Genomic DNA, 23,224 nt, shown 5'->3' with positions numbered 1-23,224 from the left:
AAGCTTACTCAAACATGCACATATAGGACCTAATATGTTTAAGTAGCTTCATTAGTTACAAAATATGTTTAAAAAGATTCTATAAGCTCAAATGTGCTGTCCAAAAAATCTGTCCAAATTGTCATATATGCTCCCAAAAATCTGTCAAAGTCTTCCATGTCCAAAAATTACTGTCAAAGTGTCCACTGGTTGTTATAACTATGTAATATGTTGTCCAACTATTGTGCAAAAAACAAGGAAAACAACCAAATATGGTGGTTTTCAAAGTTTATCAATATCAGGATCTATTAAAGCCTGCAAAATATGCCACCAAATATGAATTAGTAAATGAAAAAAAAAAAAAAAAAAAACTAAAGGAAAATATAAGTTCAAGTTATAGAAAAATTCATAAGGACTGTGCACGTCCAACCAAAAATCCACAATCAAAAGATTCCTACACATGACATTTAAACAAATCAATATTTCATTTTCTATGCTAATGAAAGTAACTGGTAGCAGGATATTAGACAAGATTTATAAGTAATAGCAATAATTGGTTATAGTCTTCCAAACCAATTTTTAAACCCAGCAAAAAAAACCATAGTTGCTAATAGTCTTCCAAACAGTCACGATGAACAACAACAACAATATTCAGAACTCAAAATACCTAAAAATCATATTCAACAGAAATTATACTTAAACTCAAACTCCATAAAAATTAGTAAATAAATCCTTGCCACCAACAATAAATACCCATTCAAAACCAACAAAACCGTCAGCTCTTAAGGTATAGAACTCAGCTATGGTAATAATCATAAGGACAAATATTCAAACTTCAAATATAATGCAATTTAAGGAAATAATTATCTTTAAAAAACAATGTTTTTTTTTAATTGCAATAAATTCAATGAAAATCAGACCTAAACAAATTGAAAACCATTGCATTTGTCACTGTCATGGAGAATGCCGAGAAACGATGGAGTGGTAGGAGTGGTGGTCCTTGGCGGCGAATATATGGGAGCGGCATCAGCTGAGTGAGAAAGTGAATGGGGCGGAATCGGCGAAGGGGGAAGCGGGTGAAGAGGAGAAATGGAGATATGGTCAAGCGAGATCGGCGGCCACTGTATGTGGCCGTGAGTCTTTGGCCGGTCCGGGGTTCCGAGAAAAACAAAGGTGGAGGAGGAGGATGAGAGGGGCTTGGCTTGGCTGTGTGTTGTTTGGGTTAGATTGAGAGAGTTGCCGGTCTGGGGTTACTGAAGAAAAACAGAGGTGGAGGAGGATGAGAGGGAGGAAGCTCTTACCGGTTTGAGGTTGCTGAGAAAACAGAGGTAGAGGAGATGAGAGAGAGGAGAGAGGCGTTTGTGTTTGAGGAGAAGACTTTTTGATTAACGCTGTTAATGTTAGGGTTAACAGCAATCCTCTTAAAATGTGCCATGTGCGTTGCACATGACTTTGCTTATGTGTTTCTTTTAAGCGTTTGACACCTGTTCCTGTTTGCAGCAGTTGCTGCAAACATGTTTAGGGAAGGGTTAATGTGGAAGGTATATTTGGGCAACAACCCTTCATACGTTTGGAGAAGTCTGCTAGCTATGAGAGGTGATTAGGGAAGGGTTAATGTGGAAGGTAGGAGATGGTTCCTTCATACAAGTCTCAAACCATAAATGGCTGCTAAACAGACCGGTGTTCCTGGGGACTCGTAGACCTCAAATGTATGTAAACAAGTTGATTGACAGGGCCACAATGCAATGGGATAGGGAAAATATTTTTGATTTGTTTGCCTACAGGACTAGGATGGATATCTTATCTATTCCCTTGGCCAGCAACTCAGCCCGTGATGCTTTAGTCTGGAAGGAAAATAAGTCTCAGACCTTCACTGTGAAATCAGTGTATCTGGTGGCTTGTAGACTGAAGGAGGTAACTCATATATATATATATATATATATATACACATAAAAGGGGTTTTTAGTAATATTACAGTAACCAGGTCTGGGTCCGGGTTTCGGGCCAGATTTAATCAAAAACCCGAACCCGCTTCGGTTTTTTTTTTTTTTTTTTAAACCCCATACCCGACCCTATTCCTTATTAAGCTAGGTAAAATTTGGTCCATTAGGGTCGGGCCGAACTGGGTACCTGCGGATCAGGTAAAAATTGCCCTTCTTAATGAGGAGGATCGGTGGTTGAGAGGGGTGGGTTGAAGGTAAGGATTTGGGAGTCAAAGGGAGAGAGTGAGAGAGAAGGTGGTAGAGAGAGATGGATTTGAGGTAGAGAAGAGATTATTTAAGCTGTGTTTGGTTCTCGTAAAATATTTTCTATAAAATAGTCTATTTTCCGGAAATGTTATTTTCGGGAAAGGAAAATATTTTCAAGTGTTTTGCTGCATTATGAAAATTGTTGTAGAAAATATTTTCATGTGTTTGGTTCTATTCTAGAAATGCTATTTTCCTACAAATTTTTCGCATTTTCTCAGCTATTTTCTCAGTATCTAAAATAAATTTTATTACAAAAAATTTAAAAATCACAGCCAAATCCCAATCTATAGAACAAATCACAGCCAAATCCCAACACCACACACCACCAAAACTCCAATTCAACCCACGACAGCAAACTTCGGCAATAAAAAGCCACAACCACCAAAACACCACCACCACACCACCACAACAACAACAAAAATCAAACTTAAAAAAACAAAACTGAGAGATCGAGGAAGAGAGAGCAAGGAAGAGAGAGTGATCAAGAATGGAGGGAAAGGGAGAGATCAGTCATAGGTCATGGGCAATGAGATCGGTCATGGGTAACGACGAGATCGAGAGGGCGACGAGATCGAGCAGAGGCGAGATCGAGAGGGCGACGAGATCCAGCGGAGGCGAGATCGAGCAGCGGGGTGCGATTGACTATCGGCGCGGTCTGTGGTCATCGGACTAGAGCTTGGGGTTCGCTGGCAAAGTCTCTTCTTCCTCTCTCTCTTTGCGATCTAGGCTCTCTCTTTTCTCTCTCTCTCTCTCTCTCTCTCTCTCTCTCTCTCTCTCTCTCTCTGGAAATGCTTTGAAGTGAAAATAGGAACTGAAAACCATTTACGTGGTCAAAGGGAAAATAGGAAATGGTTTTTCGAAAAATTCTATTTTCTGTAACTGCCAAACACGCGGGTCGAGTGGAAAATGATTTCCTGAAAGTGTTTACCACCAAAACAAACGCAGCCTTAAATGTTTCTTCTTTTTCTTCTTGCTTTCTGTCAGATGACATTTTTTTTTTCTTTTACTCCCTTCTTGTACTCTATTCTCGCCTTTAGGTTTTTCTTTTCTTTTCTTTTCTTTTTTTTTTTCTTTTTTTTTGGGTTTTTCATCTTTTGATTGATTGGGTTTTTATTTTTTTGGTAGGGTGGAGGTGTACAGACAATAATAGATCCGCAAGCTTTTACAAATCGCAAATAAATTAAAGAAAACTAGCCTCTGAGCACACACTCACGCGTGTACTCAGAGGCTCTTTTGTTTTTTGGATAAGGGTTAAAATTAGTGCATTATTAATCTAAACATCTTACATGAATATACAATGTAAATATATTGAATCCAATACTAAAATATTTGTAATTTTTTAATTACTTGAAAGCCTACAAAGCATTTACTATTCAAGCAGAAAAACTTTGTATGAGTGTCATGATTAATATGATACAAATTAAGACTCAACTTCAACTAAAATATTCTTAAAAAATCATTATAAAAAAAGTTTTAGAAAGCAATAATTCAACTCTTGTTCTTGAGTTTGGTCCAATGGAGATTCTTACATTCTATTCGAAAAACAAAATTTAGCAGATATTTCATTAATATATAATTTGGACAGAACAGAGAAATAGAGCAATAAAATTTTTACATTGTGTAACTCATCCAAAAAATAAAAAAGCCTAAATACAATTTATGTTCCTTATAATTAGAATATAGAATCTATAGATAACAAATCCAGATAAAGGGGTTTCGATATAGCCTAACCCATTATGTATGTTGCAGGTTCTTTAGACAGTGGCTTCAAATTTGGGAAGAAATTGACCATTTCATTCCTTATTTGGATAGAATTGATCACTTGACTTAGCATCCACTCCAAGTGTGTTGTATTTGGCAGCTTTAATCCCTTGTTTATGGGCCTAATTAAGGAACTCAAAATTAAGTTTCTTTCTTGTTGAAAATAGCATAACAAAGTAGCGCAAAGGAAAATGTGGGTGGGTAAAAGATTTGCTAAATTTCTTTTGAAAATTTGAAATTTACCCAAAAAAAAAAAATTTCATGGAAATCTTGGTTTTTTGGAGCCATAATTTGCTAATAAAATTGTATAAGAAATTCTAAAATCTAAAAAAAAAAAAAAAAAAAAGGATATAGGAAAAAAAAAAACTCAAAGAATAAGGTATAGATATAGACATGAATATCAATCCACCTGAATTGTTGATCCTTACTTAACCGAGTGCAAAGACATTGATCCATTACCAGAAGGCCTTATCTGTGCAAATCTTCTACAAAACACACAAAACCAACATACAAAATCAACATGCCATAATTCGCTGATAGAATTATATAAGAAATTGTAAAATCTAAAAAGAAAAAAAAAAAAAAGATTTGGCCGCAACAAGGCAGTAAACAAAAAACTAAAAATTTAAAAAGAACATATGAGAGAAAGAGAGAGAGATGCATAGCATATAAATGAGAAACACCAACAATTGTATAAATTTTTGCCAATAAATTTCCACCTACACACCACCAAATTGATACAAATAAATAAATCACAACCTATGAAAATCACAACACATAAAAACTAAAATGTCAATAATAGAATACATAAGGAAAGATACCAATCTTTTATTTTTTTTTTGGTTTGATACCAGACCTCTAGGGCTCTTAACGTATCAAAGACTTTTTTTTTTTTTCCCTGATGAATTTGAATTTGCTTAAAAGATGGGACGTGAGGATAAGAATGGACAAAGTCAAATAAAATTGTAACTGCTAGACTCCTAACTGTTTGATGATAATGGGGAGTTATTTTTTATTTTTTATTTTTATATGAGGGGAGTTTAAACTTGTACGTGGGTGAAAAAGTGCGTGAATTTTTTTTTTTTTTGAGAAGAGAGTGGATGAATTTTCAGTAGAGAGTTTTTTTATTGTTCAAAAGATAATTGTTTTGATAATTGTATGGATTGAGATAAGAATTGTGGTAACATTTAATTACTTTTTTTATAAAAATAATTAAAGTATTTGAATTTTAATAGATAACAAATACATATAAGAATCAATCATTTGAATATAAATGGGTGGTAAGAATAACAATTTTTTTTTCTTTTATGCGTGAAGGGTTTTCTTTTTTCTTTTGTACAGATTTGATTTTGGAGCAACTGATACATTTTGAATGAGAAGTTAATTTTTTTTTTTTTAGGATATTGGGAAACAAAGTAGCGTGTAATGTGTAGTAAGAATGTTTCAAGTTGTTCCTTCTCAAAAAAGCGTGTAATACCCTCAAAAATAAAAATAAAAAGCAGCATAAATTCCTATTAAAAAAAATAATAATAATAGTGGTCAAAGAGTTTGTGTTTGATTTAAATTGGGAAACCAAGCAACACAATCTTTGTTCAAAAAAGAAACAACACAATCCATTAAAGCAATTCTCCACATTTTTAAGTCTAAACATAAAGTTTTATGCAGTACATCAACTTAACCAAACACAAAAAGAAGTTTTGAAGAATCACAAACTTACCTATACACCTCTCTTGTGTGCTCCATGTCTTGGGGGCTTCAAGCTCTTCGTACATGGCATAATTAATCCTATAAAACAAAAGGCAAAAGGCAAACAATCAGCAAAAAGTTTATTAAAGCAATTCTCCACATTTTTAAGTCTAAACATAAAGTTTTATGCAGTACATCAACTTAACCAAACACAAAAAGAAGTTTTGAAGAATCACAAACTTACCTATACACCTCTCTTGTGTGCTCCATGTCTTGGGGGCTTCAAGCTCTTCGTACATGGCATAATTAATCCTATAAAACAAAAGGCAAAAGGCAAACAATCAGCAAAAAGTTTAAGCATACGAAATCCAATTAAGCGAATTTCAATCCAAATTCTCAAACAGCAATACCTACAATAAGTAAATATATCGCTGCCAATACGATTACTCTCTCGTAAACCTCTCTAATTCTCTCCTTATCCCCTAAAAAAAAAGAAAAAAAAAGAAAGCATAAATTCCTACATCTAAAAAAAGAAGAAACATAAAGATAATAGTGGTTTGTTATCAAAGAGTTTGTGTTTGATTTAAATTGGAAACCAAGTAGCAGAATCCCCTAAAAAAAGAAGGGTAAAAAAAAAAAAAAAAAAGCCCTAACCAATATCCTTTCTCAAGCCACCAATTTAAGCACAAACCCTCTTGTTTGAAACAGGGATAATAAGCAACCGTCAAACACTTTTGAATCCCTAATCACATTCACCCACAGCCCACAGGTAAGTACTTGGCAGCCATGGCAGGTAAGAACTCAAAAAAAGTCAATGATAAACAAAAGAAAAGAAAGAGGAACTTACAAAAAATAGAACTTGAAAAGCTGTTGGAGTCTCAAATCTAAAAGTAGAAGAAGAAAAAAGAGGATGCATAGTTAAACTGAATGTCTTTAATTTGAAGAAGAATGAGAGAAACTAATAAAGTGTACGTGAGTTTGTGGGTTTCAAAGTATAGGAGTTTTAATTTACATATTTATCCCCATTAATTAAAAACGTGTAAGTGAGTATAATGAGAGTATTTTAGGCATTAAAATTAAGGAATTCAAGTAGGAGAAACCCCTTAAATAATAGTATAGACTAACACCTATGTTAATGCGAGTGATTTAATTGAATAAAGTATACTATTGTTTTTGTCTTTAAAAAAAAAAAAAAAAAAGAAGTGAGAAAGGTTTGAAAATTTTTTTAGAGGAAAGGAACTGAGTTTTGCTTTCTAGATATATCCAGTGTAGGGGCTTGTATTAGTTATTTAATGGCTTACACGTGGATTCGTTCATTTACTTATTAATGACACCTATTTGATGTGTGGCATTTTATTAGCCCTCCATCCTTTACTTCCATTTATTTATTTTATTTTTTTTTTTTAAGAAGGATCAGTACTTCATTTTCTATGGGGCCCACTGTTTTGGTATCAACACAATTTGGGCAGCAGGGAAGGAAGGGAGAGCATTGATTACATGAGTTCACCCCCTTTATACTATAAAATGACTAATACGTTCTTAACATTTTAAAGAAATTATAGGTGTTCTAATATATGAATTTTCACATCATTAAAGGGCACAAAGGTAAAAGCATGCATTTTTCCTTTCTCTTTCCCTTGTAAACAAATAAGGGAATGATAAAACTCTCACAATTCTTGTTGGAAATAAAGAAGAGATAATACCTGAATTTTCTTTGGAAATTACACAATTTGATTTTACCAAAAAGAAGTGGTAGAGATGAGATTTAGACCAAGTTACTGTTTTGAGACAAATCGTGCCGTCTACGGTATATCCGATATAGTTAGACAAATAATTTTTGCACATTGTCTCCAAGATACAACAGTCCAGCCACCTTTGCTAATTATCTTTGTGGGCCTTGCTCTTTTCTTTTTCTTTTTCTATCTATGTTGAAATTTCAATAAAGAAAAAAATCTAAGGCTGCGTTTGGTTGAATGTAAAATATTTTCCTAGTGTAAAATATTTTCAGGTGTAAAATATTTTCGGGAAATGAAAATATTTTCAAGTGTTTGGCTGCATTATGAAAATTGTTCTAGAAAATGTTTTCATATGTTTGGTTGCATTCTGAAAATGCTATTTTCCTACTAGTTTCTCACATTTTCTTATCCATTTTCTCAGCTACCAAACAAATTTTATAATAGAAAATTTCAATATATAAACTTAAAAAAACAAAAATCAAAACAACACCATTCGTTAAACTCCACAATTCGGTCAAACTGAGAGAGAGGGAGGAAGAGAGAGTGATCAAAAATTGAGGGAAAGGGAGAGATCGGTCATGGGTCATAGGCGACGAGATCGAGACGACGAGATCATTGGTGAGATGAGATCAAGACGACGAGATCGGCAGCGTCGATGAGCATTGGGTCGAGAACGAGAACGAAATCGGCAATGTCAACACCGATGAGATCGGTTTTGGGTGGATCGGTCTTGCGTGGTGACAATCTAGATGGCGGCGCCGGTGCTGGGGTGCTGGCGGCACTGTTGCTGGGGTGCGATCAGTTTTGGGTGGATTGGTAACTCTCTCTTCTCTCTCTCTCTCTCTCTCTCTCTCTCTCTCTTTGCGCGTCTGAGACCTATAAATGGTTTGAAGTGAAAATAGAAATGTAAACCAATTTTCGGGTCAAAGCCATAAAACACATGGTCAAATGAAATGTTTTTCCGAAAAATTTATTTTCCTTGCGCAACCAAACACACGGTGAAGTGTAAAATCATTTCCTAAAATGGTTTTACGCCAAAACAAACGCAGCCTAAGATTCTTCACATTTACAATATGTTACAAAATATCTATGTGAGTGGGAAATATATATTTTGCTCTCCAGCTAACGAACTTTATCTAATATACAACTAACACAATCCATGGTCCATGACTAAATCAAAGAAAACCTCTTTACTATTTTTAAGCTAAAGAAAGCGGTCAAGGTTTTACATGTATAGCAGTATATTCAGAAGATACATACTTTTGCGATGCCCTTTAAAAAAAAAAAAAAAAAAAAATCAAGCAATTAATATGCCATGCAATTAACCAACAACAATGGCACAGTAAGAATGAAGATATATATTGTGGTTGAAAGCATTGAATGTGTGTGCAACTGCACATGCATGTCTTCGGCCTGATGTATAGGTCATGTAATTGTAAAGACGTAGTCATATGGAACGTTTTATTGTGTAGGTGTGGGAGTAAATTTCATATTTATAATGCAAAAAATACAGAAAATTCTCATATAAGCTAATCGATCCATAGATATTAGGTATTTGCATAATTGCTGGGTCTTCTAAAAGTTATTCCAAATTTCCAACGTCTTGGATTCAATGTCCTCCACCCAGAGGGCAACTTTAAATCATGGACAGTCAACATGGCTATGGAATCTGGTAAGTAGATGATGCCTCTTAACATGTGGTGATTCTACTTAAACTCCAAGAAATGGTCCGTGCTATATAATATTATTCAATGTATTTAAAGTACAAGTATCATAGCTAGTAGCCACTAGCTAGGAATAACTCCAAGTAATAAAGTTTTAATTCCTCCATTTGCTGCCTTAATAATTAGCGAGCAATAATGTTGAGTGTACAATATTCATGTGGGATATTCTTCCTTTGAATTCAAGTCACCAAGACAGACTTCAACAATTCACAGAATCAAGTCAATAAACTCCCCCGGACCAATCCTTCACCCTACAGTTCCTCAACTGCATCTTTGAATTAGTATATGCAGAATTGATACCTTCATGCCCCCATCCTAAACACTTCTACTATCTGCATTTTTGTTTTACTTATTCCTTTTTACTTTTCAGGCAAGTGATTCATTGAAACAAATCTACAAAACATTTAGAACACAAAATATCCTCACAAAGCAGCCAAATATATGTTGGAATCACATATTATAATTTACAACCAATACATTTCACTTGTTTCATTTNGCGTCGATTTGCTCCGCCAGTTCTCTCAAACTGTCAGTCTCCTTGTCATCTGTAGGTCCAGTGAGGTTCTGTGGAGCTAGGGTAAAGTCAGGCAAAGGAACCTTGCCAGGGTTCCTCAGAGGCGAATCCTTGAGCACTCCTAGGGTGAGCAGGGCAGTCATCCAGCCATCTTTGATGGATAACTGCCGGGCTTCCATGACAAGCAATTCCACCTCTTTCTTGGCATTTACAAATCCTTCGTCATACCATTTATTCTCGCTAGCCGCCAAGGCCACCCGCAGGTTGGCTATTTCCTCCGCTAAAGCAACATTTTTGCTTTCCACTTCAGCCAGCCTCAGCTCCCCTTCATTCCACTGCAACTCCAGATCCGCCGACCTCTTCTCCGCCAAGGCCCTGGCCTTCTCTGCATCAACAGCCCTCTTCTCGGCGGTAGTAGCAGCTTTCGCTTTGTCCTTCGCCGACCTAATAGCCGCCTCCCTCCCGGTCATTTCCCGGTCAACGCCCTGAGCAAGATCCTTCACTTGTTCGTTCAGAATGTGAGCCAGCTGAGCAACCTAATGAAAAGCGTTAATTACCACGGCAAACAAGGGCAATATGCACGACAATAGTAAAAATACAGGTAAAAATGAAAATACAAGGGAAGAGGGGTTACCGCGATAGTGTGCCACTAGAGCCTCCTACCCATTGAGTCATCGGTCCCCTTCGCGAAGGCGCTCACATCCTCGGGGAGAAGTAGGCCATGCGTCAGGCATTGGGCTACACGGCACCCTTCCCCCTTCTTCCACACCCGGACACTGGCATCAACATGCAAAGGCTTCTCGTCCAGCTCAACGAACAGCTGCCATGCTAGTACAGGTTGGGATAAGGATGCCATGTTGGTTCCCACCAGAGCCGAAGCTCCCTGAACAACCATGCCTCATGATGATTGGAGGGGAGTTCCAGTTTGAGCTTCGTCTGGGCTGGCAGAGGTCGGCGCTGCGGTCCTTTGTCTTTTATGGGGTTTCGCGAGCGAAGGGAGAGGAATAGGGTAAGCGGAGGAGTCTGGCCACGACCTTAAACCGGCTACTGCTGCTCGGTCTGGCATGCGCTGGGAATGAAGCGGCTAACTGTCAGAGTCTTACGGGTCACCATCTCTTCAACCTCAACGGAATGCGTCCTGAAGGAGTTACTGGATTCTACGGCCGCGTGCTCTGCTTCTTCAACGGGATTCTATTGTTCTTCAATGTGCAACTGCTCGGCAGGGGCTTCGTCTTGTATAGCTTTGAGAGCTCATTCTCGGAGGCTTCGGGATACTAGCTCGACGGATTCATCCCTTATTGGCGCGAGCTCGTCTGAACAAGTATGGCGACAGCCGATGTCCCAAGCTTCACCTGCCATGAAATTCAGAGGCAGAAAGTCCGCGTGCCGAACGTCGATGTAAGAGAGAAGGGGGATGTCTACTAAAAGAGCTTGGGCGAAGGGCTACTAGGTAGAGAATACTGGATGAACATCGAGAATGAAATGGGACACCAGAGTTGCCCGTCCAAGTGGACAAAAATCTCGGACCTAAGTACAAAATTTAGGTCCCATACGTGAACTGTCCTGACATCGGGAACAAACACTAAACCATCTGTGGAAGGGAGGGAGTAAGTTAGTAAAAAAAAACTGAAACTGAAACGAACCAACTTCGCGTCGCGCGAGGGGAGGAGGGATGCCACCAGCAAACCAATTGCCGCATACCCGGACGAATTCCCCGGCTGAGTTTCTATTGGAGTCCGGCAAACATGAAATTAGCCGTACTTCTTGTCTCTAACCTTTAAATAGTAGTTGGATTTCTTCTTCCCACATAAGTTGTACACGTGGTTTATATCATGATGGTCCAGTTACAGACCAAATGTATGATTTAACCTACCTATACAACTCACTACCTGGTAAAAGTTGGGGGGAAGTTGGTCAGGACTTAATCCGTAATATCTAAGGGTGTTGAGCAGTAAAGGTCAATGGGAAACCTGACCCCACCCTCCAGGATCGACATTAATAGGAAAAAGGCAATATTCGCCCCTCTATGGAGTATAATTTCGCTTTCATGATAGTACGTGACCTCCACATCCTCGAGAACATTGTAATCTCGCCTAAAGGTCACTAAGGATGCCCTAGTATTAAGGAGGTGAGCAAAACCCATCTTAAAGACTAGGAATTAGAGAGGACTTTGTAGAAAAGAAAATAAACTGGAGAAAAAGGGGAGGGAGACTTACTTCTGGCTCTAAGGGAGGATTAGATTCTGGGTTGGAGAGCAAAGGCGCGAATAAATGCTCAGTAGAGAGAACTTTCGATAAACAGAGAATGAGGAAGTGAAAAATGGACTAAGAACAGGCTATTTATAAAGGCCAAGGAGGAACGGGCATCAACCAATGAGCAATAATGAGGGGTTAATGAGTAATAATGGGAAGGTTAATTAGCAGAAAACCTTACAGATACCAAGGGCTACCGACGCGCGCGCACCTCGGTACACGAACCGACAAGTAATCATGGCAGGTGAACCAGAGAGGCGGACGTGATGCGCCTTTTGAGGAAAGCACTAATGAGCTTCGGAAACCGCCCAGAGTACGCCCGTCAAAATCCCTTGGGTAACCGCCGCCACTCTGGCTCCTTGATTCGTTCCCGGGAACCGAGCACGAATCAAGTGGGGGCTAATGTATGGTCCCGAAAATTCCCATACCCCCCTTCTTGGGCCATGAGCTGGAGTCAACAACGTGGCCCAGGGGCCCAGCCGTTGCCCTGCCCAAAACCACGGCCCAAGCCCACGAAAGCTATGAACATAAGGATGAGTGTCACTCTGAAGCCCGAGGGCCAACCATATAATGCTCGCTCGCAACATAGCCTATGCTCGGCGAGTCGTCCCCGAGAAAGGCTAAGCCGGCCCGGCCCGGCCCTATTGTCATCGACATAACCGGCCGTGTCTCGACAAATGCCCTTGCTGAGCATATGTTCAGGAATTGGAGCCAAGTTCCAATGCCACTCTCACTAGTTTCCGATGTCACCTAACCACCACTTACGGTTAATGGTATTGGACCTCACATTGCACTATGGAAAAAAGCAATCATGATCATTCCACTAATTTCGGGCTATAAATACAAGAGTTGGAAGAAGGAGAGGGGGTTAGAAAATTGGGAAAGAGAGAGAGAGAGAGAGAGAGAGAGAGAGAGAGTAAGAAGGTGGCAATATAGAAAGAGAAAAGTGACCTCATTGAGTCTTGGTGCCGAGAACAGCTTGTAGTAGGAAATCCATACCCACTAAACAAATAAGTTGTGAATCTGAGTGAGGCCCAGTCCAGCGATCTCATCTCAGGTGCGCACACATACTTACATAAATAAATACAAACATATACACATATATATAGCAGTAATCCAAAAATGGTACATCAGTAATATTTCATTCCTCTAGGCAAACCAAAACGGCATATTGTACAAAATTGACTGTTTTGATTTGAACTTTAAACGTTTCCGTTGGAAATACTATAAGATATCAATTGAACTACATCTTACAAAGCTCTTAATTTTAATTCCTTAATTATAGTATTAGTTACATTTGATACTATTTATTATTATTATATTTTTGTTAACTGGGTGTCCAATGCTTGGTACCGTATTGGAATTGAGAAATATATTTCTATATTTGTCAAACGGATAACCTTTGAATGAAAATTTTGCGAATATTGCAGTGGCAACTTGCAACCAAATAATGTGACGTAAAAAATAAAGCCCATTTACATATAGAAATTTGGAAGAAGATTTCGAAGTGCATCTCTTGTCTAGTTTTTATTTTGTTTAATTTAGCTTTAAACAACTAAGAAAGAACACTGAATACCTTGGATGGTCATTCAAATTATATGATTGAATAGAAATATATTGACAAATTTAAGAACCAACATAAGACTGAATATCATAATTATGATAAACAACAGTTGAACATTATTTAAGTACATTGAACTTAAAATTAACGCAAAAAACGAAACCTGTGTCATTGTTTATGAAAACACCAAACATGTACATAATGGAAATTGCTAAATTATGATTCTTTAATTTTTTTTTTTTTTTTTTAAATCAAGGGAAGAAGGCATTAGACCAAAGAGCATTGTGACTGTCATCTCCAAATGGCAGCATCATCTCATCTCCACCAAACCCCATGTTGTTCTCTAGTGGGAGATTCATCATATCCATGAACCATTGCTGCCTCTGCATGGTGTCCATGTTCATCTCAAAACCTGGTGTCCTCTGATGATGATCATGAGGCTGCAGCACATTATTCATCTCCGATGGAGTAGTAGTAGTACTAGTACTAGTACTCCCCACCACCATTCCTTTTGTTTTTGCAGCAGCTGGCTCACCTTGGACTTGCTTTTGAGCCACTTTGTTGAGTTGACCAATCCTTCTATATATATTCTTCAAATTCTGATCAATCAACCACCCAAGATCATTCAAGTCCATCATGATTAAGTTGTGCAGGCCTTTTCCAGTCAGGCTTTGGAACATGACCTCTGTCATCTCCTTCTCCCGGTTGTCTTTCTGTTGTTTTTTCAACTGCTCATTAGCTTTGGCAATCCTTTGCCTCAGGAAACTCTCCTGGTTGACCATTTTTTTGGTCTGTTCCATTTCAGGCATGTTCTTGAACAGTCCAAGAACATGTTCAATGCCATGCTCAGAAGCCCAAACTTCAGGTTGAGAATCATATGGGCTATAAATAATGGCGCAGGACTTTATGCCACATAGAGTGCTCAGCTCACTTACTTTCTTCAACAGCCCTTTCTTCCTTTTCTTGAAGGTAGCTTTTCTAGCAGAGTCATTAGTGATGTATGCAAGCTTGACCTTCTTTCTAGTCATGACTGATAGAAAAGGCGAACAATAACAAGAAACAATATGGAAGTTGAAACCTTTTTCCTTTTTGTGTATACTTTCTTGCCCCAAGCAGACTATGCTATATATAAAGCTGCAAGAGATTGTAGATTAATACGAGAAGATTTTGCTCTTGTATATCCTGGTTGGAGATATTAATGAGCACTTAATGGTTTGTGTTGGGCTAACAATTGGGCTTTTTTCAATAAGTTTGAGGTGTAAATATGAGGGTTGAGAAGGGATTTTGTCATTAATGGGGGTGCTCTCACAACAATTGCATGCTTATCAATATAGGATATTATGAAATCTCAGCAGAGGATAGTGTTGCTGTAATGCAATATAGAGAATTTATTAGGGTGAGTTGGTTGGGGATTAATCCATGTGATTCTCTTTTTTGTAAGCAGACTATGCTATATATAAAGCTGGAAGAGATTTTAGATTAATACAAGAAGATTTTGCTCTTGTATATCCTGGTTGAAGATATTAATGAGCACTTAATGGTTTGTGTTGGGGCACACATTGCAATTCATGTTGAATTTGGGCTAACAATTGGGCTTTTTTCAGTAAGTTTGAGCTGTAAATATGGGGGTTGAGAAGGGATTTTGTCATTAATGGGGGTGCTCTCACAACAATTGTAATGCTTATCAATATAGTATATTATGAAATCTCAGCAGAGGATAGTGTAATGCAATATAGAGAATTTATTAGAGTGAGTTGGTTGGGGAATCCATGTGATTCTCTTTTTTGGATGAGAGACAGCTTATCTTATTTGCATTATGAAATATTGATTCACTCATAGTCATAACCGTTGGATTTTTGGGGATGATTGTGTAGACCTCATTGACACAATGAATTATCAGTCTTTGCTGTGCCTCATTATTGTATCAAATGTGATATCTTTTTAATAAGGTAATGAAGCAATTTCATATATGCAATATATATATATATATATATATAAATGAATGTGTATTAATGACTATATAAAAAAAAAAGTGTAAGATGCCAATTTTAGATATGTTTTTTTAACGTGGAAGTGATATGATCTCCACGTGTTTATAAAGACAAAGTTTTTTTATTTTATTTTATTTTTATTTTTAACACTATCTTATTATACAAGGCATAAAAAATTATTATCTTATTATAGAATGTTGAAAGTTGAAACAATGCATAAGATATATAATCATATTATAAATCTTTAGCTCGATCCACCAATAAACTTCAGAATATGCACAATGGCGAAGCCAAAATTTTATTTCCGAGAGCAAGATTGAAAGAAAAATTAATTTAGAAAATATTAATCAATATTAATAACAAAATAAATAAATAAATTCTCTATTATGGAATTTTGACATTTCTCCATACATAAAAATAAAAGAAGACAAAAATATATAGTTAAACAAAACCAAATGAATAGTTGATAAAAATATGTAGACTGAAACAAGTAATTTGATTTAAAAATAAATTAATGTAAAAATGTTAAAAATATAAAAATGTACTTCAAAATTGTATACTAACCACCTTGAAAATTGTAAATGGTAAATAATAAAATAGTGTAAGTAGTGAGTCTAAATAGCTATTTATTTGTGTACCATATAAGACAATTGTAGTAAAGTGTGTGTCAATGTATAGTACACACATTATACATTATTGTTCTGTTAAAAGGTGTGAATAACAATGAAAACACAAATTTGAGTCTTATGCAGGACCAAACAAATTTATTTCAATTAGAAAAAGACGAAAAAATGGTATGCATTTATATGGCTGTTTACACTTTTCATTTAGAGCATTCTCAACAAGAATGCTAAATAATTTAGCATTTACCATTTCAAAATCTTACTTTATCAATTTTAACATACCACTTTACAATCCACCAAATATCAAACATTCTATTTTTTTTACAACTTCATTTAAATAATATTATTTTTATTTTACCACTGTGTCTCTCTCTTTCCACCACTTTCTTCTCAGTCCAAGCAACCCCAGTCACAGCTACACCCATGACTAGCCACTGCAAGCTACCACCATAATAAACATTCAACACAATCAACCATCAGCATTCAATAGCAAACCCAGACCCATGGCTAACCCACTGCCACCACAATTAGCATCCATCCAAAAATCAACCCAATTGCCAAAAAAAAAAAAAAAAAACGACAACAACAACAACCACTACAACAACAAAAAATAAACTAAACTTGAGAGAGAGAAGCCTCACTGTGAGAGGAAGAGAGGGAGGTGAAGGATAAAGTGGTGAACAAAACCCACAAACCTAAGACCCACGGTGGCCATGGCAAGTAAAACCCATCAAACCCAAACTGGACCACCAAAAACCCACAAACTAGAACCACCATTAGCACCACCATGCAGCATAACCCCTTGCAAAAAACCCAAAACAACCACCATCAGCCACCACCACCACCATTGTGGCAGCCACAACCCACGGCAAAAAAAAAAAAACAAACAAAACAAAACACCACCACAACAACCACCGTCATTAACAACCACCACAAAACCCATCAAATAAACAAACACCACCAGCTAAAACAACCACCATCAGAATCACAAGCTACCTCCAAAAAAAAAAAAAAAAACCCAAACAATCCACCAAGACCACCACCACCGAAACCAAAAAAAAAAAAACCTTCAACACCACCACTACCACCATGGTTTTAAGTTGTGGATGCCAGTGAATGAAGAAAAGAGAAAGAAAGAAGAAAAAAGAAAAAAAGTGAGACCAGTGAGAGAAAAAGAAAGAAGAAATGAGAGAAGAAGTGACATCAGTGAGAGAAAAAGAAAGAAGAGTATAGTGAGAGAGATGACAGAAGTAATAAAAAATTATTTTTTTATAAGATTTGAGCTACAGTGCGCTCTCATTTTTGAGAGCGCACTGTAGTAAGATTGTAAAATTTTTAGGATATAGCATGTTTGATGGAGCAGCATTTTGTGGTTTCAGATGCTAAAAAATAGCATTTATACCATTTACAACCTTGTTGTGAATGCTCTTATAGTAGAGAGGTTTTCTATATATGTTTGGGGCAAAATTGAGATGAAAGAAAAGCCCCCCCTTCCACCCCTAAATATACATTGACAAGTAATATTTTTAAGCTATGAATGCAAGCGAGACCATGTAAGATGTTAAACATAGACTAAGATGAGTTATATTATATGTCCCTTCATTTAATTACCCGTTTAGTTTTTTGAGAGAACTAAAGTAGTCGGTTGCCCCTTAACAAAATGGCAATATAGATGGATGTGTTCAAGTTACATCTAGTGTAACTATAGGCAATGTTACACCACTCAATAACTTGCTATTGAATTTATATTTTGAAAATCTCACAATTGGATTACTTGGTTTATATATTCTCAACATACATGTCAAATTTTATGAGAATCAAATGTTATTTATAATTCAATCCATAATCTCATTTTCTATGTATTATTTTAAACTATAAAAACTTGAATTTAAATAATTAATTAATGACATGGTTATTGATCTTTGATCATCTTGAAATTTTGCAAGCCTAGAGAATATACAAAGATAATGTAATTCAATGGTGAATTTATCAAAATTTGAATCAAATTAAAAAAATATTGAATAGTATAACATTACTTAAAGTTATACCAAGTGTAACTTGACTTGGTATAAGTTTAAGTAATGTTACACTATTCAATAACTTGTTATTGAATTCATATTTTAAGAATCTTGTCGTTGAATTATATGTTCTATGTGTGCTTAACATGCATGCGTGCTAATTTTCATGCAAATCGGATATTATTTACCATGTGATTCATAAACTCATCTTTTATGAATTATTTTAAACTACAAAAATTTGAATTTAAACAATTGATTGATAACATGACTAGTGGTCTTTAATTACTGTGAAATTTTGTAAGCATAAAGAGTATATGAATATAATGAAATCCAACGGTAGATTTGTCAAAATTTGTATCTAATAAGTTATTAAGTAGTGTAATATCGCTTAGAGTTACACTAGATGTAACTTGAATTCAACTATATATATAATAGCATAATAAAAATATTTTTTAGAATGTATAACAACGTAGTAAGTTAGTGACAATTAGCAAGTGGCCATTACATATTTATTTTTTATTTTATTATTATTATGATATATTAAGTATATATCTATTGGTTTCTCAGGAAAAAAAGAGAGTATATATTCTTTTATTTTATTTTCTCTCATTGTAGGGTGTTTGAAATTGAAATGAAAAAAATATACAACAATAAATAATCAATCATTTAGCCAAGCTTTTAAAAAAAAAAAAATTAAATAATCATTTAGCCGAACCAACTTACAACATGTCGTTTAATGATTGAAAGATTAAGGGCACCGTCCGTCTTGCACGCGAAGTACAACATTACAACAAAGCTCAAAAAAGTCCACACTCCTTAGTGAAAAAGAGTGGGAAATTTTATAAACACAAAACCCTTCAATTCAAATCTTTACAATTGCCTCTCAGATCTATACCTTTGCTATAATCCATTGTTGTCAATTGTCATCCTTTGCCGGTTTAACTAAACAAAAGTTAGTTTTTTTTTTCTCTCTCTCTCTCTCTCTCTCTCTCTCGTTAGAAATTTTGAAAGTTCTTATTTCCGTTTGTTTCCTAATGTTAACGTGTATAATATTGTGAGCTTTAGGCCCAGTTAGGTTACTTGTATAACACACATATTTACTTATATTGCACACATATGCCTCCTATATAAAGGCACCCATGTACATTCTTTTATCAAGAAATACAATACTATTACATTCAGTATTTCTAACACCTGAGAAAATGAGTAAAAAGCTAAAATCTTTATGTGCTGTGTTGCTCTATTTTCCCAAATGGAAAACATCCAGTTCTTAAATTTTGATTTATCTTTCTTTCATACACTTTTTTTAGCAACCAAATAGTGTTTTCTTTTGGTTTTCTGTTGTTTCCCAAATCATTATTATCCCCTTATAATCTTTTGATTGGAAATTCCAATAAAAAAATTTGTAATTTGGCACACTGTTTTCCATTATTCCTTTCAATCACCACTTGTATTACTTAGAAAATTTTTAATATTTGTGTTATTTACATTTCAAAAGGAGTGTTCTTGATAATTGGCATTGTTTCCATTGTTCCCTTCAATCACCTTTTGTATTACATAGACACTGTTTTCATATTTGTGTTCTTTGGCACTGTTTTCATTGTTTCCTTTAGTCACCTTTTGTATTACATAGACAATGTTTTCATATCTGTGTTGTTTGGCACTGTTTCCATTGTTCCTTCAATCACCATTTGTATCAATGTTTCCCTTGTTTTGTTATATAAGCTGCATTGTATTTTATCTGAAAAAGGAATTTTGGTTAACTTTTTCTTTTGTGTGAAGCATTTGAAATTTATGACGTTTGTTTCAAGATAATTGTTTTTTATTATTAAGATAAGACCCCAGTAAATTTGACTCATATGCAAGGCTGTAATCCATTAATGTACTGTATATATTCTTATTGTAAGGCATACTATCCTTCCAATAATGAATCCATCAATAGTAGTAATGCATTTTTCCCTCTTATCAGGTCCAATGCCTAGAACTGTAATAATCACTTGAATAATTATGAAACTGTAAAAATAGTGTTGGCCATCGTATGATTCAACCATATATACGGCTTTAGTGTGTGTGTGTGTGTGTGTTTGTAAGCATAACCCAAATACTGATATAAACAAGTACCAATGAGCTTTTTCTTGTGGATGTCCAATGAGTTTTTATTCAATGGCAGTAATTAACTCAAATCTAAAACTTGTGGATGTCCTAGAAGTTCTGAAAGTCATGACAAACTAAGCTTATAAAGAATTGTAAAGCGAAACAAGTTGCTTGATGAGCACACAACTTCATGTGGAGCCTTTCCCATTACCCAATTGTTCACAATTGTTTGAGGTAGCAATGATGTCAAAAAAGAAGAAGAAAGATAAGCAATAAAAACTTACACGACTTAGATACATAGTGGAATCCAATGTAACATTGAATGCATTCAAGATATATTTGACTCATATGCAAGGCTGTAATCCATTTCTAGATCCTTAAGATGAAGCATTACAGATATATGATTATACATACTAGTTATAATCCATGGTGATTGCACAAAAGAAGAAAAAGACACATTGGAATTCAAACAAATGGAGAACAATCTCAGGGTTTATGGAATGAAGACAACATACATGGCTTGGAGGAATATGCATGCTTCCCACTTAAGAGGTCCAAGAGAACTGTTCCATAACTGTAGATCACACTCTCTGGGATGACCCTTCCTGCCAAGTATGACACTAATCAAATTCACTGGATGTGGGTCTTCATATTTTTGTAATTATCAACTACATCTTAATTATCAGATCAACATTAATGTAGGGCAATACTACTCAGAAGAAATAGTATTTGCATGTATTTGGCAACTCGCAGCTCTTTAAATATAGGTCACAACATTTTCTTATTAAGTGCATTATTAGCAAGAGTACAACCAACTCAAACTTGAAGTTCAATAGTACTGCATAAACAAGCCACTTATTACTTTGTCACACTAATATAACATGTCAATGAGTGACAGAGGAGGGTTATGATAATATTTAGCTTTAGTGTAAATGCATATATTAATTATCTATTGTGGTGCATTAATTATTTTTATTAAATGAATTTATATGATTATTTTTGTAAACTCTATATAAGAGATAATTTTTAGTTGGAATAATAATAATAAATTTAGAATATGACATTCTTACTTATGTTTAGTTGCTTTGACAACAATTAACACAAAAGTCATAAAAAATTAAATATTTGTGAATTCACTAAAATTAATCTTAATCATTTAAATTTTCTAACTCCTTTCAGTCACATGGGATATGTGTGTGTGTGTGTGTGTGTGTTAGAATAAATATATTTATTTTGCCATAGTATAATGAAATTTTAATATCATTTTTTTAAGATTTATACGAGAAACAATATTTTTTTAATGTGAGAAACAATTGAAACACTATATCATGCAACAATTGAAGCTCCAACAAAAATGGGGAAAAATTACTAATACACAATCAAGAATGTAAAATTAAAAAAAAAAAAAATGAATGATATATGTATTTTTTTAGTAGGCATGAAACATGCTTATCAATATTAACCACTATATCATGCAATCTTAGTGTCTTTCTATTTTCTCTATAAAATAACTAAATATTACAATTTTTACAAGGAAATTTATTGAAATTTTTTATACATTGATAGTTGGGAGATTTAAATCATGAATGTCTCTATTGAAAGCTACAAGATTCTTGGTAAAATTTATTGAAATATTGGAGGAAACTAATAATAAGTTGCACTGCACATCGAGCGGGAATTCAGCTAGTTAAGCTAATTGCAATACCATGTTGATTTAACTGAGTTTAAATTAGAAAATATGTGTATGATCTCTACCATCTCAAAAAAATTATTCCTAAATTTCATCATTAACACTTAACCATTTCCTTTCTAGCATTGAGAGATACGATTTAAATTCAAAAACTGTTTACATCAATCTGTATATAAGAAAATTCTATCTATAGAAAATGTGTAAAATCAACACATTTAAACTCAAAACTTCATCAATCCATCTATAAGTTAAATCTTATCTACATCAATCCATCTATAACTACACATTTAAACTCAAAATCCTATCTACATCAGTCTATCTATAAACTCAAAAAGGTCGGTTGAAGATTAGAACATTCTTACCCTGCAAGGTTTTTATAGGGGATGGAATGGTAGAGTTTGGCTATTGTGTTGTTATCAGTTAAAGTACTGAGTTGGAAGTTAGAATTTAGGCGCTGCATTGATGGGTGGATTAGTTAGTTACTTGAGGTAGTTGTATTGTTAATTGGTTAGTTAATTAGTTAGAAAGGACTAAAACTGTTTGTATAACAGAATGTTACCAATTGTACTCCTACAAGTAAGGGATCAGGATTGTAATTGAGATATAGATGAAATAATATGATACTTCTACTTTGTTTCTCTAATTCTCTTCTTTCTCTATCTCTAATTTTCTCTAGGAGGTCTAGTTCCCTTGAAGACCTACTATAGCAAATCTTGTGTCTTGATAAAACTATTGGGTTTCTATCATGGCAATTGTTGATGATGTTGAAATTGATCAAGTACTGTGTAATAAATGTTGAAATTCACATGTATCAAGTATTGTGTAAAAAATATGAGGCCAAAGCAAAAGACATGAATGACAAAGTGACTTATTTCGAGGTTGATGTTTTGTATCAAAGCAAGGTTTTATTGCCTACAGTCCACTATCCTTTACAATGACCTTAATACCCTCGTTGCAATAGGTTATTTTTTTATTAAAAAAAGCAATAGGTTTATGCAACACTAGATTTTTGTTGCAATAAATTTCATATATTGCAACGATTTACTTTGAAAATCTCATTGCAATAAGCTATTTTTTTTATTAAAAATTTGTGTAGGACGCGCATGCAACCATGTCCAGGCTAAATTCTGTGTCCCAACCGCGTCGAACGATTTTAAATGTGGATGAGTCAGTTGTATATGTAGGAGGTTCTAGACATGTTGTGCAATTTGTTGGGATAGGTGAACAACATCAAGTAGGGATGTGTGCGGTTCAGTAAGGGAAGTTTTTTTTCAAATTTATTACCGAACCGATAGAGAGCGGTTTTTTCATAGTTGGAACTGATGCACACCACCTAGGGTCAGTTT

At 35.2% G+C, this 23,224-nt stretch overlaps 1 protein-coding gene and 1 long non-coding RNA gene across 2 annotated transcripts; both read right to left on the bottom strand.

The window, feature by feature from the left end:
• Positions 1-3,790: 3,790 nt before the first annotated feature.
• Positions 3,791-5,812, bottom strand: LOC136071518 (uncharacterized). Its single transcript, XR_010632818.1, has 3 exons — positions 5,707-5,812; positions 4,399-4,474; positions 3,791-4,111 (listed from the first exon to the last, which is right to left on the bottom strand). It is a non-coding gene; the product is annotated as an uncharacterized LOC136071518 (long non-coding RNA).
• Positions 5,813-13,698: 7,886 nt separating this feature from the next.
• Positions 13,699-14,553, bottom strand: LOC136071522 (agamous-like MADS-box protein AGL80). Its single transcript, XM_065782938.1, has one exon. It carries the CDS (start codon positions 14,488-14,490, stop codon positions 13,714-13,716), a length of 777 nt encoding a protein of 258 aa, XP_065639010.1. The 5' UTR covers positions 14,491-14,553; the 3' UTR covers positions 13,699-13,713.
• Between the last annotated feature and the right edge of the window lie 8,671 nt (positions 14,554-23,224).

The sequence above is a fragment of the Quercus suber genome, unplaced genomic scaffold, assembly GCF_002906115.3.
Source record: "Quercus suber isolate HL8 unplaced genomic scaffold, Cork oak 2.0 scaffold_321, whole genome shotgun sequence".
Taxonomy (NCBI): Eukaryota; Viridiplantae; Streptophyta; class Magnoliopsida; order Fagales; family Fagaceae; genus Quercus; species Quercus suber.
This window is presented reverse-complemented; position numbering and strand designations above follow the sequence as displayed.

Coding starts and splice junctions, on each gene's coding strand:
- LOC136071522 (XM_065782938.1), bottom strand. CDS start 14,490: ATGACTAGAAAGAAGGTCAAGCTTGCATACATCACTAATGACTCTGCT.